We start from the raw sequence: 25,116 nt of genomic DNA on the forward strand, positions 1-25,116 counted from the left end.
ATGACCCTTTGCTGTTGCCGTTCGTTGTTGTTTCCATTGATGTCGTCAACTTCCTCGAGCTTGCTAGGGTTTTTGTGGTTCTTTTGTTTGATTTGTTGGCTTTTTTTTTTGGGCTAATTGGGTGGTTTGTACTCAACATTTTCGCTATTTTTTTGCCAACATTTTGGTTTGTTGGCGTTTCTAGCTTGTATATCTTGCATCCTTTGGGGCTTGCTTTTGTGGTTTTTTTTTTTTTTTATGTTCCCTTTGGGGATTTTTGTCGGGCTTGCATGCCCTCATTATTTGCTTGGCCTTTATGCCTTATTTATGATATTGACTATAGCGGGGCATGCTCGGGTGCATTTTCTTGGAGTTTTTTCTATGGACATGCGTGCCCTATATTTGATATTTGAATAGGTTTCTTCTTGGCTACAAAATATATTTTTTTATTTTCATTAATAGAAATGATGGGTTTTTCTCTAGAAAAAAAATATTATTATAGTAATGAATATTAAAAAAACCAAAACATGTATTACTAGATTGATTGTGACCTTAAAATTAAATTATTATTATTGTTGCTTTAATGGATATTACATAATCCTAAGATTAATCAAATTTAGTTATAAAATAGCCAAATAGTTAAAATTATTGTCCTATATAAAAAAGAAATATAACCACAACTTTAAAATTAAATGATTAGAACTCCTTTATTTCATAAACAAAGAGTCTTGTCATAAAATTAAAATTATATAATTAAATCTAATTATATCATTAAATATCCCTTATTTTATAAATAAAAGTATCTAACTATAATTGTAAATTATTAAGGAATTTAGACTTCTGTGATCCATAACATTGTTAAGATAGTCTTCGGCAAAATCACATAACCAATCTTTTGTCGACGCGTTTCGAACCAACCAGTGTGGTTCATCGTCAGGACAAGTTGAACCACACTGGTTGGTTCGAAACGCGTCGACAAAATATAATTGTAAATTTCAACAATTTATTTTAATATTATTACAGAGTGACAAAATTTATCACGAACTTAAAATTAACTCATTAGTGATTTGTAAAGAATTACTATCAGCAATTTTAAGACATTATATTACATTAGGATAATTATAAAATTCAATTATTATTGTTACGATTAATGTAATGAATATTATATTAAATTTCGTTGTAATTACAAATCAAATAATTGGAGCTTCCAGCACACCAAAACATAAGAATTACAGGAATATTATTTGATAATGGCCGACCATTAAGGCTCACCTCAAACTGAAAAGTGCCCCACGAAAAACAAGGACTTATAATTATACATATCCTCCTGCCCTCATTCTACTTGTTTATATGCGTTCTTGTACATTTTTCTCTGAAACTGAGCGGGCAGGATTTGAGGAAAAAATGGGGGCTGTGGATGAGGAAGTTTTTCATCGAAGACTGTATGAAGCAGGGAAGCAGCTGGAACATGCATCTGATACCAACACGGCGCTACTTCAAGCCCTAGAAAAAGTGGAGCTCTGTTTATCCATGGTGAAACAATCACCTCTTCGTTTGATGCCTCAGCCACTGCGCCATGCACTGCGCCCATCAATGAACACACTAGTAGAGGGACACCTCTTGAGGCACCCAGACACAGATGTGAGGCTGCTGGTTCTGAATTGCCTCAGCCAAATCACCAAAATAACAGCACCCGAGGAGCCATACGACGATGATGTAATGAAAGAAATACTATAGGTGATTGTAGAAAGTTTTCAAGAGATTTGATCCCTCTAGGCTCTTGTAGATTTGGAGTTAATATAGATATAGGTGAATATATATTCATGAGAGAAGTATATACATATCTCTATCTATCATCATATATATATATATATATATATATATAGAGAGAGAGAGAGAGAGAGAGAGAGAGCTTAACGCTTAATGGTTAAAAATAAGTATTTCTTTGTAGGAGTTTAAGGAGAGTAAAATATGTATTAACAAATAAGATTTGATTGTGACTTTAAAATTAAATAATAATAATAATATTAGGAAAAGTATGGGTTTTCACTCCTCTATGTTTACATAATTGCTTTCTTTTTTGTTATTGTAGTGAGACGACTCTGTTGGAGTGATTTTTTAGTATTTCAAGCTTTTACCGTCTAGTTCTTTCCTGGTCTCATTAATGTTGGGCCTTGAGGAGGCCCAACAACTAGAGCCCTAGCCGATGTGCCCCTGTTTTCCTTTCGACCTCTTTCAAATTTGTTTCAACAGTGCCTTAGTAGCTGCCATGTTTTCATTTTTCCTAATGCCTTTGGTGGGGGTCGCACTACATTCTCTTGTGGATTACTTTGCTATGGCTTGTGGATTGTAGATTTGTTACACTTGCATTGATGCGCGTGGGGAGTTGAGGGAGTAGGTTCATGGAAGCTTCCATGCTGATATGGACCCTACTTCATGTCCCTTTGCTATTCCCATTCATCGTTGTTTGCATTGATGTCGTCAACTTCCTGAGGCTTGCTGCGGTATTCGTGGTTTGCTTGCTTGATTTGTTGGCTTTCTTTTTTTTGGGGCTAATTTGGTGGTTTGTGCTCAACATTTTGGCTAATTTTTTTGCCAACATTTTGGTTTGCTGGGGTTTTTAGATTGTATATCTTGCATCCTTTGGGGCTTGTTTTTGTGGTTTTTTTTGATGTTCTCTTTGGGGATTCTTATCGGGTTTGTGTGCCATCTTTATTTGCTTGACCTTTATGCCTTATTTATGATATTGACTATAGCTGGGCATGTTTACGTGCATTTTCTTGAATTTTTTTCTATGGGCATGCCTGCCCTATATTTGATATTTGAATAGGTTTCTTCTTGGCATTGTCTTGTAATGCACATTGTGCATCTACAAAATGTAATTTTTATTTTCATTAATAGAAATTATCCCTTTTCCTCTAGAAAAAAAAAATTATTATTATAGTAATGAATATTAAAAGAACCAAAACATGTATTACTAGATTAATTGTGACCTTAGAATTAAATTATTATTATTGTTGTTTTAATGGATATTACATGATCCTAAGATTAATCAAATTTATGGAATAGCTAAATAATTAAGATCTAAGGGTGCATTGTCCCATAAAAAGAGATATGACCACAAATATTTAAAATTAGACGATTAAGGCTATGTTTCATTAACACAGAGTCTTACTGTTACGTTAAAGTTATATAGTTAAATATCCCTTATTTTATAAACAAAATATATAACTATAATTTTAAATTTAAATAATTTATTATAATATTATTACGTGGTGGCAAAATTTATCTTGACTTGAAATTACCTCATTAATGGTCTCTAAGGAATTACTTTTACTTTACAGGAAGCAATTTTAAGACAATAATTATTATAATAATAAATATTATATACATTCCAACAATAATTTTAAAATTAAGTTATGGTTGTTATGATTAATGTTATCAAATCTCGTTGTGATGATAAATCAAATAATTAGAGCTTCCAACACACCAAAAACATAAATATACGAACATTTATTGATAATGGCCAACCATTATGGGTCATCTCAAACTCAAAAGTCACAGAAGGAAAAACATGGAATCTATAATTATACATATCCTCCGGCCTTCATTCTACTTGTTATATGCATTCTTGTACATTTTTCTCTAAAACTGAGCGGGCAGGATTTGAGGAAAATATGGGAGGTGTGGATGAGGATGTTTTTCATCACAGATTGTATGAAGCAGGGAAGCAGCTAGAACATGCATCTGATACCAACACGGGGCTACTTCAAGCCCTAGAAAAAGTGGAGCTCTGTTTATCTATGGTGAAACAATCACCTCTTTGTTTGATGCCTCAGTCAGTGTGCCATGCACTACGCCCATCAATGAGCACACTGGTAGAGGGACACTTATTGAGGCACCAAGACATAGATGTGAGCCCGCTGGTTCTGAATTGCCTCAGCCAAATTACCAAAATAACAACACCCAAGGAACCATACGATTATGAAAGAAATACTAGAGATAATTGTAAAAAGTTTTCAAGATCTCTGGGAGATGAACAATCCCTTTGTTGCCAGAAGGATTTTCCTTCTCAAGATTGTTGCGAAAGTCAAGTTGAGCACAGTCATGGTGAACCTTGGATTGGACGACCTCCTATGTGAGATGTGCAAACATTTTTTTGCTGCTGTTTCTCACCATGATTATTCTGCAGATGTATGTGCTTCCATGAAAAAAATTATGACGTTCGTTCTCGAAGAAAGTAATGAAATTTCTCAGGAATTATTATCTGTTTTTCTCAATAACCTGAGAAGAGAAACGAGGAATTCTTCACTGGCTGCACATACATTAGCCATGGATGTCGTTGCGTCTTGTGCTGAAACACTCAGACCATATTTGAAAGAAAAATTTCCACCAAAGCAGGCAATACATTGCAACTGTGTATATAGGTACAGTGAAATTGTTCATGATATCTGCAGACATGGAAGCTAAGAGATTAATATGACTCCTGCTGATCAGGAGGTTGCAGTAACAGATATCAGTACACTTTTCCTTATATAGATTTTATGGAACACTTTTCCTTCCATTTTCCCTCTGTCGTGGGTCCCTCACTTAACCATTGATCTCCCCTCCATGCAAATCAAATTAGGGAATGCGTATTCTCCTAGTGTGGGTGGCCCCCACGTATAACTTAACCACATCAAAATAACTTCTACATCTAGCATCCTAATAAAATCGAATGGGCCCCATCACCTCCAAAATTGGCCCCAAAATGTAGAAATTAATCTTGTTCCAAAATAATTTAGGAAGGGATAATATAGTCCTCCCCTCCCAAATGTTGCTTGTCCCCAATCAACTTCAGTGTTGGATTCTCAAGTATGTGCTTGCCCTCCCAAGTATCATCCTCATCTGGTAAGCTCCTCCAATGCACCAAAAATTGCTTGTCCTCAAGAAATGCCTAAACAAGCATCCTCTTTGATTGTGAATTCCCACTGTCTCTGCAAACTTCACCAGCATCCCAAACATGCCATTGGATTGCCCCTGATAATTATACTATCCTATAGTGAAGGAGTCCCTCGATACCAGGATCCCAAGCCAACCTAATGAGTGTGAAGCACCCCTTACTCCACTCACTATCTTTCCAGATAGGGGCGTTAGAACCCCTCCCTCTATTGCCATCCTCTCCCTCTACTGCCAATAAGTAGAGCATCTTGATGATGTAAAACTATGTCTAAATCCTCATGAAGCTACCCTGCCAAATATTACATTTCGTGCACTACAAGAGTAAACTCCTGAAGATGAAATCCAATCTTGGTGGGATAGAACCCTCGTCTACCCGGGCCTTCCCTGATCTCCTCTTGTCAATCACCTTGGCACACTGGCAAAGTTCCCCACACCATCAACGAATCACTAAAATCAAATAGAGGATGTGGATGAACCTCCCTTGTAGAAACCAACTCACCTCTATGGGTAACTGAACTTGTGAGCCCTATTATGCTAGAATCCCCTACCCTTTACAGAAGGGACCTATATTTCTGACATCATGACACTGTGGTCATGACTGACTACCTAGCATGCTCATACTAGAGCCTCCTCTCCCATAACTCTCGACCATAATCTATGCAATGATTAAGGTTATGCCAATCTTGCCAAAGCAACTCAACAGTGCCAATGCCTATCACTCCATGGTTAGCCCCAATCCTGAGCAACAATATTACTGGTCCTTTGGTGAGGGATTCAATGATCCCCCATGTGTCCTCGTATGAATGAATCAGTCTACCTGTTATCCCGACCATGCTCATTGAGGAGTGGAGTATCCCACCAATCCACTGGATCCCTGGATCCCATAACCATACTGGAGGTCCACAACCCCCAATCCTCCCTATCTGCCACTGTGATATGTTGCTAGCTATTGGGACCCCCCTGTGCCCCAGCTCTGTCTCTTGTAGGTATGCAATAGGTAGACACCGAGCATCAAGAACCTGTGTCACAAATAACCAACTACTCTGCACTTGCCAAATAACATAGAAATATCTATTATTTCAGCTCTTGATGATGTGCTCAGGTATTGCTGGAAGCCTTGGCATCATCCGACCAACAAGGACTACCATCCCCTACACCTCACGTTCCCTCAATGCCTCAAGCTGTCTAGATGAAAAAGCAACATGCAACTTCCTCTCCATCACCTCCCCAAGTGTGAGCCCAGGGATGTAACATATGCTACCTCAACAATCAACCACGCCGTCCCTATGCCTGTATCTGTCGGCTCATGCACCTACCAAGTGTCTCAACTGGAGAGTCTCCTCCCTGCCCATGAAACTCAATGTCTCATCCAACTACCTAGGGTGAGCCTCCCATGCCCTGCTGCCAAATGGAGAGTGTCAAGGGGTAACAACCACACACTCTGCGACTATAAGCAACAGTGGAGGATGATGGGTGGGTATGTCCCAAAGGGTATGATCAAGAATCTGTTAGAATACTCAAGAGTAATCATGTGGATGACCCTCTCTCCATCTTGAATCTGTTGATAACTCCCTCGAAGCCGTGTCTCCACTAAATATGGTATCCCCAGATGCTCAACAATTTCCTCATCGATCTTCGGTGAGATGCATCCAATGGTACAACTAATGCCTCATATGGAAGTGCCAAATATGTTCATCCTTTCATGCTGCAAAGGTTCCATATTTTGTAAACAAATGAAGAAAATTAAAAAATGAAAAGGGGTATGCCCTAAAAGAATAATCAAAGGGCAAGAAGAGTAAATTGGTCAGAAAAAATAATAGAAATGAACCCCAAACCAAAAGACGAGGAAAGTGGCCAGTCAAAATGCCACTGCTATCTTATTTGCAAGTTCACAATATGCAAATACTGTTGCTTATCACACTTGATGGATGGCCCAATAGTTCAATTTGGACCAATCCATATTTAAATTTGCTGTTGTAGAATAGAGAATGAATATCTGTCCAAACAGTTCAAGCTTGGCAGATGAGTAGATAGGTAGAGAAATTAAGGAGCCCAACTGCTTAAACTAGGCTCTTGGAAGAGATAAGGGTAGACTTAGATAGGAGGGCAGCCAAAAGAAAAGAGGAACATCAGGGTTTGCTAGTCCAAATGCACCCAATCCAAAGGAAGAAAAAATGCTAGGTGTGTTAGGCTGAGTAGGTAGTCTGAGGTTGCAAAAGCAAGTTTATGATCACTTTTTGTCTTATCAAGAAAAAGTCATCTCATCAATGACACAAGTACCAAAGCAGTTGTTTGACTGCAAAACAATGGAAGCATGACTAACTCCCCCTTTCATTCCCCCAGAAATCACTTACTGACATCCCCTCAAGGACCTTGGGATCTGCCCAATAGTCCTATTTCACTTCATTTTATGAGAAATGCTAAGCTAAACTCTGAGTTTACTTAGTGAAAAGAAGCCACATTTCTTGTGTAAAAATCATTATTCCATACTCCTTTTATTTCCTTATGCCTAAGTTTTCACTTTATAAACTTAACATTTGTTCATGCAATTTCATTCCATAAAATCATATTAACATTTAAATTTATTATTTAACTCCCTCAATCATTTTCCCCACCGCTATTTTTACAAAAACTATATAAAAAGCCAAAAAATCTAAATATCCCTACCCATTGGCAATTATAGCCATACAATACAGTTTTCGGGGAATATTAAGTCCATCTGGGACCTTAGTATTAACCCTTCCGCGTATAAACCTTGGGGTGATCCAATTCCTGGTTAGATGAATAACCCTGTTAACCCACCCACCTAAAACCATGTAAATAACCCCGCGCGCATGTATATAATGGGATTAGTTTGACATATGGTTGAACTAATAACCATACCTACCTCAACAAAACGCATAAAAGCCATATAGCCCAAAGTTTTAAACCCTGGCTCATTATTAAAACATTTAAATATTGAGCGGGCCCCCCTCATTTTCAAAACCCGCAGCTTTAAACTCCTGACAATCGTCCGATCCCGTGCCGTAGATCTGACGGTTGGCGGCGATATCGGAGGCCCTTATCCGCCGAAGGTTAGCGTCCGGGGGATGGGCGGTATTGCTGCCGTACCCTCGCCACGCGCCAATCTCCCTGCGTGATCGGAGCCCCCTCCTGTAAAACCACCCTGGGCCAAAGGTGGTGCGGGGAAAACTGCTTACCGCCCGCCACCTGCCCCCTGACGTCATGCCCACGTCACCATGACGTCGCGTCCACGTTGCCCCCCCACTCCTCTAGAGTACTGCCACATCACCTGCTGACATCACTGCCCAGCCACCGTGTCATGCGCCACATCGCCATACACGTCACCCTCCGTACTCGCTACGCGCCAAAATTACGTCTGGATGACGTCATCCCCAAAAAGCGCCAAAAGCGCTAAAATGTCCAAATCTTGTTAAAAGTCTTGAAAACGACAATGTTTATCTATTGTTGTTTATGCGCTAGTGGAGACGCTTGCATGCGATTTTACGATCAATCAGCCACCAAACGTGCACAGTCCATCACCCTGCGAATTTGGCTCCGTAGTTCAACCCCGCAGCTTGAGTTGTACCTTCTAATTGCCCTATGCGCCACCAAAGACAGGTATTTACCCATTGTTTGCCCAAAAGCCCTGTTTTTCCGAAATTCGCTATTAAAATTGCCTAAAGATCTATAATTCAAATCCAAAGTGCTCCTGCCTATCAATCACCACCTTGTATTCACTGTGTGAGCTATTGATTCAAAGCAAACTGGCGAGCGGTGCCCTCCTCTGCAAATAGGCCCTTAAACCATATTTCGAGCCCGTTTCCGCCGGCAGAGTCTCCAAACTGCCCATGCATTGAGATAATTTATCAAAAAATCCTCTGCAAAGACCACCATTTCCTCTGCATTCTGCTCACATAGCTTGCAATCCAGCAAATTCATTTAAAGACCCTGCTACACCCTGCAACATTTGTTTTTGGACCATAAATTTTACACAGTGAGGTCAGTTCTAGATAAGCTCATTCTACAGCTCCCTGGCAAAGCCTCAGAGGCAGTTTTCACCATTCAGTTGTTGCACAAATCCTAATTTCAAATACAAACACAGAGAATTTGAAGATGGCCACTCCAGCAGCCTTGAACATCACTCCTCTCAATGCACCTCACAAGGAACTTGAAGCATTACCTTTGGCTGATAGGGACCACTTAATTCAAGACTTGGTTGGTGACAGAAACCACCTGCAGACCTTCTGTCAGCTGAGGAGCAGTTATTTGAACAACAGTGACATTTATGGCATTTGGGAATCAAACTTGCCCATCTACTTCCTCCCTTTTGTTAATGTCTTCCCTGAAACAATTCGCCTCTGCTGCGAAAACTATGAGCCAAGTCAAAGGCTAGTCAAGTCTCCATCTGGGAGCATCCTCTTCCATATAACTCCTGACTCCATCAACCAAATGCTAAACTTCAAGCAGACTCAGCTTCTGGTCCCTTTTTCTATGAAATTCCTGCTTGATGAAGGTCCCAAGCTCTCCAACACAAAGATAGCCCGAATTGCCAAAATTTTCATGAGAGCAGACCGCCAACCTACAGGGCCACCTCCTTTTCTCTATGTGCATTTCAATGAAGTGGGAAAATTACTAGTGGATATGATATCTTATGTGTTGGGCTTCAAGACAAGTGAACATATTGATCATACTATATTGGTCGTGCTGCCTGCATTTACCCCAGGACAGCCCCCTGCTGCCAAATACAACTATGCCAAATTTATTGCCAATAAGATACATGAACAACTGCTGAAGCTGGATAGGGAGGGAGTCTTCAAATATTCATCCTATATCTATCATTTGTTCATGTATTATCAGCCAGATTGTTTTCAATGCCCCATCAAAAGATTAGACTCCAAAGGAGAAAAGAGGTCTATGATTTTTTGGACCTCAGTCTTTCATGAGGTCCACAACTCCCCCTACTCTTACTGTGAGTTCATTGACTTGTTTGTCTATCTAGTCTCTTGTCTCCTGATGAGAACTCCTCCTGCTAGGCTATCCTATGACATGTAGAAAATATTTCATCTTTCAAAGAACTACAAAATAGGTGGCTGGTACTTTTACTAGAATCACACTATCATTAGGATATATGGCTGTGAGCTCTGTCCCTACAGGCTGCCAAGATATGTGCCAATGAGATTGTTTGCCTTGAAATATTACAGGCAACTCATCAATTCAAATTTAACTCATTTTCATAGTGCCAAGAAAAAGGCTTGCTTGAAATTCAAAGACCAACTAGGCCCCTTTGTCATGAACAAAAAAGAAGGGTGGCAAGATGCTGACCAAATATTGGGGGAGAAACTCAAGTTAAAGAGGAGTTTTTGGTGGGTCCCTTATGACCCAGATGGCTTTATCAATGCCAGAAAAATAAAATATAGGCTCTCAGCCTATGAACATTGTAAAATCCCACAGATTGAACAATTTGCTAATCAAGATGAGTGGGTGCAAGGTACACTAGTTGAAGAATTCACCCAAGAAGAAATAATGGAGAAAAATGTAAAATATTTGGAAAATACTCTTGACTTGGATTTTTTTGAGCAGGTGACATTCAAACTGCCACAACAAGTCGGAGAAGGCACATAAACTACTGTAGCTCCACAAGCTGCCCAAGAAAGGTCTACACCAGCAACAGGTACAACAAAAGGCAAGGAGGTAATGGATGCAGAACAAGAAACAGTGATAGAATAGCCTACTACCTCAAAGGAGCAGGGTCAAGGGCAAGCCCCTCCACTGTAGACTGAGGCACCACAGATTCCAACATTGCAAACTCCTCTCAATGAGGAAAGAGGCAAGAAGCGGGATAGGGAAGAGACTACACCTCCAAGTGGGTCAACACAGCAACCAGAAGCCAAAAGACAGAGAGTTGATCCTCAAGTTGAGGAGGAAATTAGTGAAGAAGTCATAGAGAGTCCGAGGAGAGAGGGAAACTAGCCAGCAAACACCTACTAGCTCATTCCAGCAAGAGCAAGAGAGGCAGCATGGTATGGAGGTGTCCTCCTCAAGGCAACAAAGCAAGCAACCGCCTGGTATTAAAGGAACTTTCATGGAAATCAAGGCCCAAAATGAGTTGTTAAGAGTACAACTATATGATCAATTCCTCAAGACAACACCCTCCAAACAGCAGAGATTAATGGCAGCTTATGACTTTAAGGAGGAGAAAATGATTTTAAGTCATTTCAAGCCTAAGATACCACAACCACAGACAGCTGCAGATTACATAAAGACAAACTTAGAGGTCCTTGCCAAGGACATACACCCGATGGACCAAATTGAGCTACACAAGAAAACAGGTGAAATGGTCTATGCTACTCTAGCAGACAAGGCAATGCTGGCCCATCAACTGAAGGAATCATTGAAAAATACAAATACTCAATTGGATTTGGAGAGAATGTCTTCCTCGGCCAAAGATAAAAAAATAAAGACATTGGAGGAAATCATTGTGGAACTAGGACATGATCCTAAGAAGGATGCCAAAGGCATCCAGGCCCTCATAAAGAAAAAAGAAGAAGATATTGCTGCACTCAGAAAACAATTGAGGTTACCTGCAACCATGCACCCTCAAACTGCAGAACTTGTACAAGAAAAGGAAGGTGAAGATATGATGGATCTACTGATGAAGATGAATCAAAGAATAATTCAAATGGAGTAAGAGTTGGAGAAAACATTGCAAGGCAAGCAGGGAGAGTCGACCTCCCAGCCACCTATAATAGCTCCAACGGTCCCCATTGCCTTTCCCACAGTAGCAGCAGTAGTTCCTCCTGTCATTCCAGCACCAACAACAGGTACATCAACCACGGATGCTTTAGTAACAAAAGCAACAACAACACCAGAATCCAGTATGAGTATGGAAGAAATGATGAAGGCAGTCAAAGAGCTAGAAGTTTAGGTGACAGAGGTGAAAGAGGCCAAAGAAAAGTTGGCCAAGCTGGAGGCAAGCTATGACAAGTCCAAGATGACAGTGGCTAAAAAAACAAGAGAAATAAAAGCCTTGGACAACAAAATAAAAGCCTTAGAGAAGGAGCTTACTCTAGATAAAACTCTAGCTGGAATCAAGAAAATTTTGTGGGCCAAAATTGGCCAGTCAGTCACTGACCAATGGCAATCAATTCAGACCATACATGAACAAATAGAATTGATAGGCTTAGCTCAATTTGAGACTCAAAGGGCCAGAGCATCATTGGGAAATATGCCTGAGCAGGCAAATAAAATGATTCAATTCCTGAACACTCATACCAAAGAGCAGCTAGCAGCGCTGGATATCAATAGCAGGACATATACTATTCTGACAGTGAAAAAGGTGTTGACCCTGAGAAATTTTGTGCAGACTCTAGAAAGAAAGTGCCAGGAAATGCAAGTAGAAATAAATGACTTCAAACTAAAGGTTGCAGCATTGCAGATCAGAGGGTTACCGAACCTATTGACCAGTAGTGGCAGACTGCTAACCCGTGAACAATATGCTACCAGGATAAACAACTATATTTCCAATCAGATTACAGCATCCTCAAGTACCTCAGAAGAAACAGGGCCTCCCTCTGGACAGAGTCTTTAGGACAAGTTAGAAAATCTGTTCTATATTGAACATGAGATAAATCACCTGTTTGAGGTTCAGCCCAACTTTTACAGATATACTGAAGCTGAAGAAACATTGATTAAAATACAAAGACATCAGCTGCCTACAGAGGATTGGTGGCAGGCAATGCTGGAAATTCTACCCAGGTGATTTGGTTTCTGTCCCATTTTGAGTTAGCTACAGGTCAACAACTCCACATACATGGGCCACCTGTTAAAGTGAAAAAATAGCCGAAAGAGGAAGTCATCTTGAAACTGTAGCTCATTAAAGACAAGACCGAGCACCGAAGACAACAAGACAGCAAGACAACAAAGACAGGAAACGCAGAATAAAGCCGCAGCCATCAGCCGACTCACTTAGTCAAGAAAGTCAAAATATCTCTAACAAATTGAACAACTAGCAGACCAACATTTACTGTGGCATTTATTTCTCTTATTTACTTCTTTTGAAGAGTTGGCGAGGGAAGTTATTGCATGAAGACTTATCTATAAGATATTTTGTATCCCATTTTTGTATAAAGACCTCCCCATAAGATGCATTTGGGGTTGGTGATTTTCTCTCTGGACTGCGCTGTAATTTTGAAACTGTTTAATACAAAGGCTGTTGAAGTTCATTGTTGCTTGACCGTCTGAGTACAGAATTGATGTTCTGGGACCTGCTACAGAATTCCTGTGTCATTCGATGGATCAATAAGTTATTATAAACTGTGTTTTATGTTTTTTGTGTTTGCAAATTTCATATATGTTCCATAATCTTGGTAATAGAGAAAACGAATAGCCCAGAATTTGTTTCAATACACTCTGTGTTCAATCTCTGGTATTTATTATGTTTTCTTCAGAATTAGTCATAAATAGGAATTCTTAGCTGCTCCTGTTTGCACTAATTCTCTCACTTTGAATATTACCTAGGAATTCTTTGTTGCTCCTTGATAATATCCATGCACTTTCCCTTTGCCAGCATAATGAAAGATTCTTGATTGCATTTCATTCCCTGACTTTCATTCCACCAATTCCCATATTTAAAAATTGTTCCAAGACTGATTATCTTGCTCTGTAGTATTTCCCTTTATCAAAGAAAACACTCTAAGTAGTTCTTCATCATTAACTCCATCTGCCCAACGGAACAGACTGTTTTAGACTTGCATCCCAGCTCTGCCTGAAATCACCATCCAACAAACTTAAAACAACACCCTGTGCATCATAACTAGCCTAAAATACTTCAAAAAACAAAGCTAAATTACAAAGAGAGAGCCCTCTCTGGTTGCAGGTAGGCTATCACCTGCAGTTAAAATATTGGTTAGTGGTTACCTCGGCCTTATTCCCTTCAGGAGGCAGGGAACAACCTGAGTGATAGCAACTTGGATGATGATTGAGATGATGTTGGTATATTGATATGATTATGTATATACATGTATCATACTAATCTGGTTGATTTTAAAGATGAGATAACCTCCCCTAAAATTCACTGAGGTATGTTGATTATGTGTATATTTTGGTTTAGATGACATGATATACTTGCAGGAAGAAAGGATATCAAAGATGACTAGAAAAATGGTGGACTATAGTTTATGAGACTCTCCCTACATATTAGATGAGCAAACATGAGATGAGTACTCCCCTCACATAAAAAACACTTTGAGGAGTTTAAATGAAGAGATCAAAAGTTGCAAGGAGGATAATGACAAGATTATTCAGTCATAGGAAAGACTTGCAAAGGCACAGGAGAAACAAGCAGAGGTCAATGCAATTATCCTTCATAGTTTGTCATACATTCAGTGACATGGACAACCACAAATTAATTATGGACAGGAGGATAGGACTTGGGGCATATGGAAGCAGGTCTCATGTTGGGAACATGTCAGTTATGAATGACACCGTTAGAGATGACAGGTTCTCAGATACAATGGATAGGAGAGGTAGTGGACATGGGTTTTACTCTAGTTCTGGTTCAGATAGGTATCATGGTCATCATCACTATCATCCTTACAGAAGGAATGTTAGAGGATATTTTCTGGATGAGTTCAAGAAAGCCAAGCCGCCTACATTTGATGGAGAGTTGAAGAAAGTGGAATATGCAGAAGCATGGTTACTTGGGATGAATAAATTTTTGATTCAAATTTCTCGTTTTCTTTTTGCTTGTTTACTACTTTTCAACTATAAACATTGTACTTTTTGTGTATATATCACTGCTTCATTTTCTGATGTAAATATTTTCTTGCATGTTCCTACATTATAAAATAAAAATATAAAAATTAAAAACAAAAATTCCCGATTAATTTTTTAAGCACACTGTCTCACTATCTCATTGCGATAACAAGATTCAAGGTGTTGATTTGTTTAAAGTTTTCTAATCTTAAAGAAATCACCAACACATACTAGGTACCAACAAGACTTGGAGGTAGCTAGTCCATTCAAAGAAGGTACCATGGTCACCTTTCCCAACATTTGTAGGCATTTACTGTGTTATAAGGTAAAAAAAAATAAAAAGTATAGGCCATTGATGTGGAACACTTTAGGTTTGGTGACATAAATTTTCACAAATATGGTTCCATGGGCACTGTTGCAGATCACTGGAAAAAACTAAAATACAAATGGTCTTACACACCAAGCATCGATGAAGAGGAAGGAAATTTCAAGAAATTTTACAATGTTCCAAAATCATTTGATGCACAAAAGGGAATTGGTAGCTCCCAACCTAAAAATGATGTCGAACATACAAATGGGGGATCATCCAAAAGCTAAGATGCACACGACAAGAAAGAATCTTAGAAGAGAGAAAGGGAGAAAGATACAACAAGGTAAGATAGATAGAAAAAGCTAAAATAAGAACAAGAATCCAAGAAAGAGAATAAAAGGAAGAAAGAGGAAGAAAAAAGGAAGAAGGAGGAAGAAGAAAATAGAATTTGAGAAGAGGAAAGGTAGAGACAAGTAAAAGAAAAGAAAAAGTAGGAAAAAGCAATAAGAAAGTAACAAGAATTAGCAAATAAGCATGAAGAATAAATACTTGCAAAATAAATAATTAACATGCAAGCACAAGAAGAAAACAAGGAAAAGGAACAAACTCAAAAGAAAGCATAAGCCATATTTCTCTCCATGGATATTAAGCATTCTATACCACTCACCAGGGGGGAATTTCCACTTGAGGAGATGGGTATCTTCGTTGAAGAAGAAAATAAAGTGCTAGAGATTTCAAGCTTCATATTCTATTTCAACTTAGATATAATTGTTTAAGAAAAGGTGGAAGTACTTACCTTGAGAACTAACCAAACTGATCTTAGTGACCACTGAATGAGATATAGTGGTAGGTACTATGAAAAATCCTATTGAAATATCTTTTATAGTATTTGTGTTCTCTAGTGCTATAGAGAAGAACAATGAGAATTTGTTGAATAATATTAAGAATTGGAGAAGAACCCGACCAATTCACAATATGAGAATGAGAGGCTTAAGAAAGAGAATCAAACTTTGCCAGACTCAAGTTCCTATGAAGATGACTTCCAAGAAACAACACCAGAGGAAATTAGAGTACTAGAAGACATCATGAAACAATTGTACAAAGAGTTGATCAAGCTTCAGAAGGTAGCCTCCTCACTGATGGCCATTTAAAATCAACAAAAGGAAAAAGACACACTATTAAGGGATACTTCGACTACCGTGGAAATAATGTGAGAGTGGGACATAAAATATCCCAATTCACTAATCCACCTACCAATAAAAGATGAAATGGCTAGGGAAAGGGCTCAAGAAAAAATTAGATTGATCATCCAAGCCCACTAGAAGCCGGGGAAATATATGGTCAAGATAGGGAGTGATTATTGACAGTGTCATAGTATGAGTGATTATCGACAATGTCATAGTATGATAGCAATTATTATCAGGTATGATAAAATAGTCTATATCAAAGAACATAGGGAAGTAAGGCTAGAAAAAGAAATTCAAAGATAAATACGAGACTTCATAGATGCATTCACGATGGCCATTGCTCAAAATGATTTACATCCCACCAAAAGAGATAGAGTGGAACACGTGGTAGAACCAACAAAGTTGCATCAAATGCTCTCCATGCTATTCCACTAAGTAGAAGCAGTCATGAAGACAATAGTGTCTAGTTCTTTCGACTGTGAGATTGCATATGAAATCCTGATATTGAGCCAATTACTATTCATAGTTGTTGATTACAAAACATGACACACTTACCTAGCTCAATAATTGCAATTTTAGATTATACCTTTTTCTATTTTGGAATTACTGCTACGAAATATGTTCATTTTATTGTTTTGAATTTCTAGGTATTTATGTAAATAAAGTAGAATTAGAATTAAAAATTAAATAGAAATTCTATGCAAAAGAAGTTGAAAATTAATAGAAGAAGCTGGAAAGTCATGAGGTATTTGAAAATTCATGGAAGGTGAAAATGCACCTAACTTTGTATAAATATACCTTCATAGCTAGTTAGAAAAGACTTTTAGTTTTAGACACCTTAGATCACTTTGGAAAGGGAAAGCTTGTAGATTCCTTTTGAAGATCAAGTGACAGTTTTTCATTTCCATTACTGAATCTCTTGGATATTTTGTGTACTTGTGCATTAAACATTTCAGCTCCAATATTGAGAAGATCTTTTGAGCCAAGGAAAGCATTTCTCTCATGCGTCATTGAAAGCTTTTATATTATTCTTGCTGCTATTCAATGATATGTGTTTTCTATTCATGTGTTTATGATTGATGAAATATTTTGTTACTCCGAAACTTATATCTTCGAGCTGTTTTGTGAGTTATGTATATAATTTCACGCTAGTTATTAATTGCAAACTATTTTATAATCAATAAATAATATATTTCTTCACACGTGTATCTTAATTGAATTTTGTTATCACTCTTTCTTTGAGATTCATGTTAAATTTATTCTTCACTACAATATTTGATGTATCTTTTTCTTAAAGTATTTCATAATTTGTTCTAACTTGCATCTCATCAAAGGTCTTTGAATTTATTTTCTTCTTGCTCTTTCTTTATGCAAAATCTAATCCTCACTTAAACATGAAATGGCAACAGACCAACATTCTAGATGGGATTCCTATCCCAAATGGTGTGAGGTCTAATTGGAACTTCATATCAGTGAGATCCCCTAGCCGTTGGTGGTGCATTTAACCTCATCAACAACTTCTTTATAATCTTAATATTGGGAGGTTGTGGATTTATAATCCTAAATAAATTGTTCTTTTTTTATAGTTGAGTAACTCTATTGAACTATTGCAACTATGCATATCAATAAATCAAATTAAAAATGAAACATTTATATGTAGTATTACATTAGGGTGGGGCTTTTTACACTATAAACAAGGAGCTCCTTGCTAATATACTTACACCAACTTTATTTTTTAACAATGAAAATTAGGTGGAGTTAGTATTGACAACGACAAGTGAATACTAGGAGTGTCTTACTCTAAAGAGTCATAACATATTAATGGAATCAAGAGAACCTAACAGACCAAGTTGTATATGATAGGTCATAATGATATCATAGATGCCTCGTATCCCTTCCTTAGAACAAGAAGTTCTTGGTTATGACCCTTGCAATATGAGAAATTAAGAAAGTGTTGAATTCACTAAGGAACATATAATCATAGAGGATTCATCTTGTTGACCAATATCTTATCACATTCATTCATAAAGAGGGTTTTTATTTATTTTTAAACCATGTTGAAACGATAACTCAAAATATAGTCAATATATTATAGGTATTACGGGAGTGGATTTAGGGTGGGGTATTTATAGGAATTAGCGAGTATACAAATATATATTTAGTAAGAGTACAAGATACCTATTAAAAATAAGGTTTATTTTTATGAGAAAGATGTATTGGAGGGGGTTTAACAAAAATTTTTTGGGAGGTTTCTATCAATATCTAGTGAAATTAGAGGTATTCTTTAATATTCCACAAATAAAGATGCTATGACACAAGTTGACTAAGTGTAGACCTTATGCATATAATATAATATAATATAATATGTGGGTCTACATGGAATGACAATAATGATCTTATGTGTGGGGTGGCATCCTTTCTTTAGTGTTAAGGGGTAATAATGTATTTAATCATATTTCTTTTGAAAAATATTAATATTTTCAAAATATATTAATAGTTTTAAATTATTCATTATTATGTAATATTTGAGAGTATGTATATAGCTTGAATGAGTTGAATGTTTAATTTTTTTGAAATACGTGTGTGTGTGTGTGTGTATATATATATATATATATATATATATATATATATTTTTCAAAGGAAAAAAATTATTGCGTCATTAGGTGCTCTACAACCCAGGGGAGATTTGTAAGCGTTCGGTGTGAGAGGTTAGGTGTAAACATGTTTTAAATTCAATTATTATTATTTTTAAAATTTTATTTTTATTAATAAAATTACAAACAAATTTATAGATAAAATAAAATTCTAATATACATATTACATTAAAACATTAAAATATATAACATATAAACAGTAGTTATAAATTAATATCCATTGTACCATATAAATTAAAATAATGGTTCCATAACCATATTTATTCTAATTAATAAGCACAAAAAATTTAATACTTACAATAAATTTACAATATAACAAGATTCTTAACCATGAATATTCACCCCCACTTTACCATGTATTATTATTATTATTATTATTAGGATGTTATATGTGAATGTTGGTGAACATTTACATGTAGCCTCAATTAAACAATAATAAAAGGTTAAAAGTAACTATGTGGAGAGGAAATCTCAAGAATGGTAAAGATGTTGTAATGTCCTATAAACATTTTGAATTGGTCAAAATAAAATAAATTAATAATGATAATTATTAATAAAATATTTTGACTTGGTCAAATTACAAAAAACTAAAAATAAAATAAAAAATATATAATCAATAATTATAATTAATAATAAAACCAACCTAAATCCATCTTAATTCTATATTTACCAAATACCTAGAGGGATCAAATCTCTGGATGTGAAAAACCCTTATAAATAGAAAGAGATTTGATCCCTCTCCACTCTTGGTAGATTTGGAGTTAAGATGGATCTAGGTGGATATATATTCATGAGAGAAGTATATACATATCTCTGTATATCATCTTATATATATATATATATATATATATATATATATATATATATATATATAGAGAGAGAGAGAGAGAGAGAGAGAGAGAGAGAGAGAGAGAGGGGATTAATGGTTAAAAATATGCGTTTCTTTGTAGGAGTTTAAAGAGAGTAAAATATGTATTATAAAATAAGGCTTGATTGTGATTTTAAAATTAAATAATAATAATAGTAGTAGGAAAACTAGGGTTTTTCACTCCACTAAGTTTCCACAATTGGTTTCTTTTTTGTAATTGTAGTGGGATGACTCTCTTGGAGTGATTTTTCCGTATTTCAAGCCTTGACTGTCTAGTTTTTCTTGGTCTCGTTAATGAGGAGTTCAGCGCACAAAAAAACATAATTATTGGAATATTATTTGATAATGGCCGACCGTTAAGGGTTATCTCAAACTCAAAAGTCCCCGAAGGAAAAACATGGACTCTATAATTATACATATCCTCCTGCCTTCATTCTACGTGTTTATATGCGTTCTTGTACATTTTTCTCTGAAACTGAGCGGGGAGGATTTGAGGGAAAAATGGGGGGTGTGGATGAGGAAGTTTTTCATCGCAGACTGTATGGAGCAGGGAAGCAGCTGGAACATGCATCTGATACCAACACGGGGCTACTTCAAGCCCTAGAAAAAGTGGAGCTCTGTTTATCCATGGTGAAATCATCACCTCTTCGTTTGATGTCTGAGTCACTGCGCCATGCACTGTCCCCATCATTAAACACACTAGTAAAGGGACACCTCTTGAGGCACCAAGAAACAGATCTGAGGTTGCTGGTTCTGAATTGCCTCAGCCAAATCACCAAAATAACAGCACCCGAGGAGCCATACGATGGTGATGTAATGAAAGAAATACTAGAGGTGATTGTAGAAAGTTTTCGAGATCTGGGGGAGATGAACAGTCCCTCCTTTGCAAGAAGGTTTTTCCTTCTCAAGATTGTTGCGAAAGTCAAGTTAAACACAATCATGGTGAACCTTGGATTGGACGATCTCCTATGTGAGATGTGCAAACATTTTTTTGCTGCTGTTTCTCACCATGCTTATTCTGCAGATGTATGCGCTTCCATGAAAAAGATTATGAGGTTCGTTCTTGAAGAAAGTGATGAAATTTCTCAGGAATTATTATCTGTTTTTCTCAATAATCTGAGAAGAGAAACGCAGAACTCTTCACCGGCTGCACATTCGTTAGCCAGGGATGTCGTTGAGTCTTGTGCTAAAACACTCAGGCCATATTTGAAAGAAATATTTCCACCAGAGGAGGAAATACATTGCAACTGTGTATATAGGTACAGTGAAATTTTTCTTGATATGTGCACACATGGCAGCCAAGAGATTAATACGACTCCTGCTGACCAGGAGGCTGCAGTAATAGATATCAGTACTCCAGAACAAACTGAATCGCTTGCGAATGATCTAAAATCTCAGGTTTCAAGCTGCCCAGTGTCTCCTGATGGTCGCCATAATGAATCTGTTAATGACAACAACATGTCTGATAGTGAAGCTGATGTTATGTTGGTAAGATTATTTTCACAGATGTTTTCCGATCCATTACCAGATGTTACAACTGGACGCAAACAGCGGCACGCAAAAAAACGATCAGAGGTTAAAGAAGATGATTCCCTGTGGGGAGCAAGGGTAGCAACGGAATCCGAAGGTATTTCTTCACCAGAGGGCACCGTTGGCGAGTCTACTAACAACGTTTTAGTTTCGAGATCGTCGAAGCGGAAGAGGACAAGAAGGAATTCTGGAAGGAAGAGGAGATCCTTGACGGAAATAGAGACTTCTGAAGATAGTTCGACCGACGAAGATTAGATGTTGGTTTCTCTGAAACTCGAACACAATACTAGAGAGCTTTCTCTTAAGGAGAAGCTAAGGAGTATCTCGATGAAACAAGGTGACCCCATTATCACATATCTTACTAGTTTCACTTAGATTTGAGATGGAATAGGCGGTGTGGGTGAAGTTGTATCTGATCACAACCTTGTATATGAACTTCACAAGTATTGGAAAGGGTTTTAGGATGGTGTCAGTGGGAGAGAAAAATCCCTATTGGGAAAGGTTTTGGACTGACTACATATAGGAAAGGTTTCTTGATTATTGTGTGATTGTATTTATTTATGTTCCTATTCCACTACAAAATAAGTAGAGAATATTCTGTCTTGGGTTATAAGTTAGGTTCAATATTTTTTTATTCAAGAAGAGCATAATTTTTGTGGAATTTATACATGCTTATCCAATTGATTTGCAGGTGGTATTTTGTTGCTGGACGGATCCCTATGTCCTACAATTTCATTCAAAGAAAGTAGCTAAATTCCATTTTCGGGACAGAATTTATTTTGTTTTCCGATCGTGGAAATTTAAACAACCTTTAGATCTCAACTGTTATAAGCATATCGTGAATAGGATGTCATTGGATTTATTATGAATTGTTAGGATGCGAGTAGGATGTCACACTTGTTATTTAATATTGAATAATAAGGATTTGTTGTGTGTTATATTTTTCAACTATGTTGGTTTCTTTTTTTATAGCACAACTAGAGAGTCAATTTCCTCATGGGTTGACAAGTTAATGCTTTGAGTGTATTTTGAATTTAACCTTAAACACCATTTCCTGGTTAAGAATGGGTAATAGCAGGATATAAGGTTTTTTTTCTTACAATTTAGTATAATTTGTTTAAATAACCCATTACATAGATAATGGAATACACAGTGCCACATAAATGTTGTTGTCCTTGTTTGTTGATACACACTATGTTGTTGTGCTTTCCATTTCTCATGCAAATAAAAATTTAAACACATTGGGAATCACTCTACCAACTCAGACTATTTCCACTGGCTATGTGTTTCAGAGCATGGTGACATGGTATTCAATGAGTCTACATGATTCATACATCGTATTAATCCACCCACTCTATCTTTACTCCTAAATTAACCAAATGCTACCTCGACCTTCACCACCTTTCTTTTTTGTCTCTTAAGCTATGAGAGGTTATTCATTTCTGCCATTCATTAATTCTACGAGGTAAAACTGAAAGCAAACCCTAGTCCTGAAACAAGAGAGTAATGGTGGTGGTTTTGTGAGTAATTTATGAAATTTTCTTTGGCTCAGGGCTCATTAGTTTATCTAGAGAAATTTGTGGAAAATAAATTGTTTTACATTCATTGTTGGGAAAGTCTCTCCCCCAACTATGCTAATTTCATAGGTATGTTTTAACATGCTTTGTTTATCGTGGGATTGATAGTTTTTTATGTTTGTTCCATAGATCCCCCCTTTCCCTTTGGTTTCAATTGCTCGTTGTGGTCTGGCTAGTAACCATTTTCCTTTTTTATCTCATTTCCAGTAGAGCGATTCATTGTTTGAGTATGATAAATTTTGAAAAGTAAGTTTGTTACACCACCCTATATATGGCTAATGCACACCAGAGGTCGAAGCCTTTAAGGACATCCTCGAGCATAAAGACCCAACATTTTACCGGAGCCCTTAGTCTAATGAATATCTGTCTCGCCTTCATTATATTATGAGACGAATGTTTATACATTATTTTCTTGTTAATATAATTGATCTCCTTAATCTTGCTATCATATTTCACTCACATTTTCAAATGTAATTGGTTTTGAAGGTATTTAGTTATGATTAGTTGTTCAATTCTGAACCCTAATCAGTCTGTGGGAGCTCTTGAGACCATTCATCTCGGGGAAAAAACCATTGGACTTTCCTAGTGAAAAAAAAATCATTTTTTTTAATCTCTCGTTTTGGCATTTTCATAACTGCTCCTCAAGATCAGTTTTGATTATTTTTCTCACACCTGGTTACACATTCGTTATCAAAGTTTACACAAAAAAATATCCTCATTTTGTAACTATTCCATACTTATTCTCCTTGTTAAGGTTAATTTGAAGCTTCTTGTTTTATAGCATGGAATTTGAGAGTAAAATGATATACTGTGTTGGAAAATTATTTCTTTCAGAAAACCATGTCGTGGTTTTCATGACCCTTATCTCTAAACTTATATCGTCTTCTTGTTCACAATCTTAACCTGCATTGCAACACCATAACAATACATGCATATTTAACCTGGGCCTGATTTGTGTTATTGCCTTTTACTTTGATACATATGATTGATGGCAAAAGTTAGGTTTACAATTTCTTTTCACATTATTTTATTTTTTTAGTCCGAATGATATTATTTTTTATGAGCAATAAAACTTGAAACAACATTAGTATTTCTTCGTCTACTGCATTGAATTGTGACTTGTCCCTCCCCTTTCATTTTTATCACCTCTGTTTTTTCTCACTCAAACAATCAATTAGTTCACTAAAGAAAAATGCCTAGTTTTATTACTTGTGAAATCAATGGCTATCAATTATTTCAAGATGATTTTCTTCAATACAAACATGGGAAAAGGTGGGAGGGGAAATATAGATCTAAATTTGAGAGTCAGGGAAGATAAAATATTAAGAGTCTCCATACATTTTTATGCATGTCACAAGAGTTGGGGCACTTGGTGCATACTAACTTGGTCAATCTCATAAACAATCCCCCTCTTTACCCAAGGCCCAAAACATGATAGCTCACAACCCCTTTTGATACCAACATGAAAATTCATATCCCTCCCAATGTGTCTACAACCCTTTATGTGCCAAATAAAGGTGGATAGTACAATCTAGTACCTAAGAAACCCCTCAACCTAGTTCAAGGGTGGCCCACAACCTCTTTGTCTCCTCTTAATACACACGCTTCTTGTCTGCAATCTGATGCATCACGAATTGTTCATTCTCCCAATCCAGCACCACAAACCTTTGTACGTAATATGCAACATCCACACTCTACTCATCAATCCTCCCAATAACATATAGTGCATGATGACCTTATTGATAAACCTCCTAAGCAAGCAGTTGTCCCATAGCCTATGACAAATGATGAGAAGTAGAAAGCCAAATTAACCTACTCTGATTACTCTCATGATTCATCTCGTTATGTTACATTGCATTCATGCCAAGAGGATCAACAGGTGGATTCAACCCCTTCTCACAAGAAAGGATAACTCATTTGATTTTATTTTATTATGGTATATTGAGTTCACCTATATTTTTTTACCTACAAGTTTATTGCACTTTTATGGTGACTGTTGTTGAGGACTGTTTCAATTTTGACTCACTTCTTTGCACTATGCATGAAGATATAGTTTTGTTATAAATTTTGGATGGGGAACATGATTGTGTTGAAATTCCCACTATAGATCAATAGATTATGCAATATACTAAAGCAAAATACAAGAGCTACTTCTACAACAAACTTTGCGAAAGCTTAATCAATTTGAGCACGATAAATGAGAACACATATAATTGAGAATGAGAAATCAATTACACATAACATAGAAGAAATAACCCAGGGAAAGCCTCAGCCTAAAACCCCAATCTCTGTATTATCATACAAGTGGAAATCT

At 36.9% G+C, this 25,116-nt stretch overlaps 2 protein-coding genes across 2 annotated transcripts; both read left to right on the forward strand.

Moving 5' to 3' along the window:
• Window positions 1-1,383: 1,383 nt before the first annotated feature.
• On the forward strand, window positions 1,384-1,716 carry LOC149197143 (sister chromatid cohesion protein PDS5 homolog C-like). Its single transcript, XM_089408576.1, has one exon. It carries the CDS (start codon window positions 1,384-1,386, stop codon window positions 1,714-1,716), a length of 333 nt encoding a protein of 110 aa, XP_089264702.1.
• A 2,247-nt stretch (window positions 1,717-3,963) lies between these two features.
• Window positions 3,964-4,449, forward strand: LOC149197144 (sister chromatid cohesion protein PDS5 homolog C-like). The gene has a single exon (XM_089408577.1). It carries the CDS (start codon window positions 3,964-3,966, stop codon window positions 4,447-4,449), a length of 486 nt encoding a protein of 161 aa, XP_089264703.1.
• The last annotated feature ends 20,667 nt before the right edge of the window (window positions 4,450-25,116 follow it).

This window comes from Pinus tabuliformis, chromosome 2_2, assembly GCF_031772625.1.
Source record: "Pinus tabuliformis cultivar Carrire ecotype Pingquan chromosome 2_2, CPIR1, whole genome shotgun sequence".
NCBI classification, from domain to species: domain Eukaryota; kingdom Viridiplantae; phylum Streptophyta; class Pinopsida; order Pinales; family Pinaceae; genus Pinus; species Pinus tabuliformis.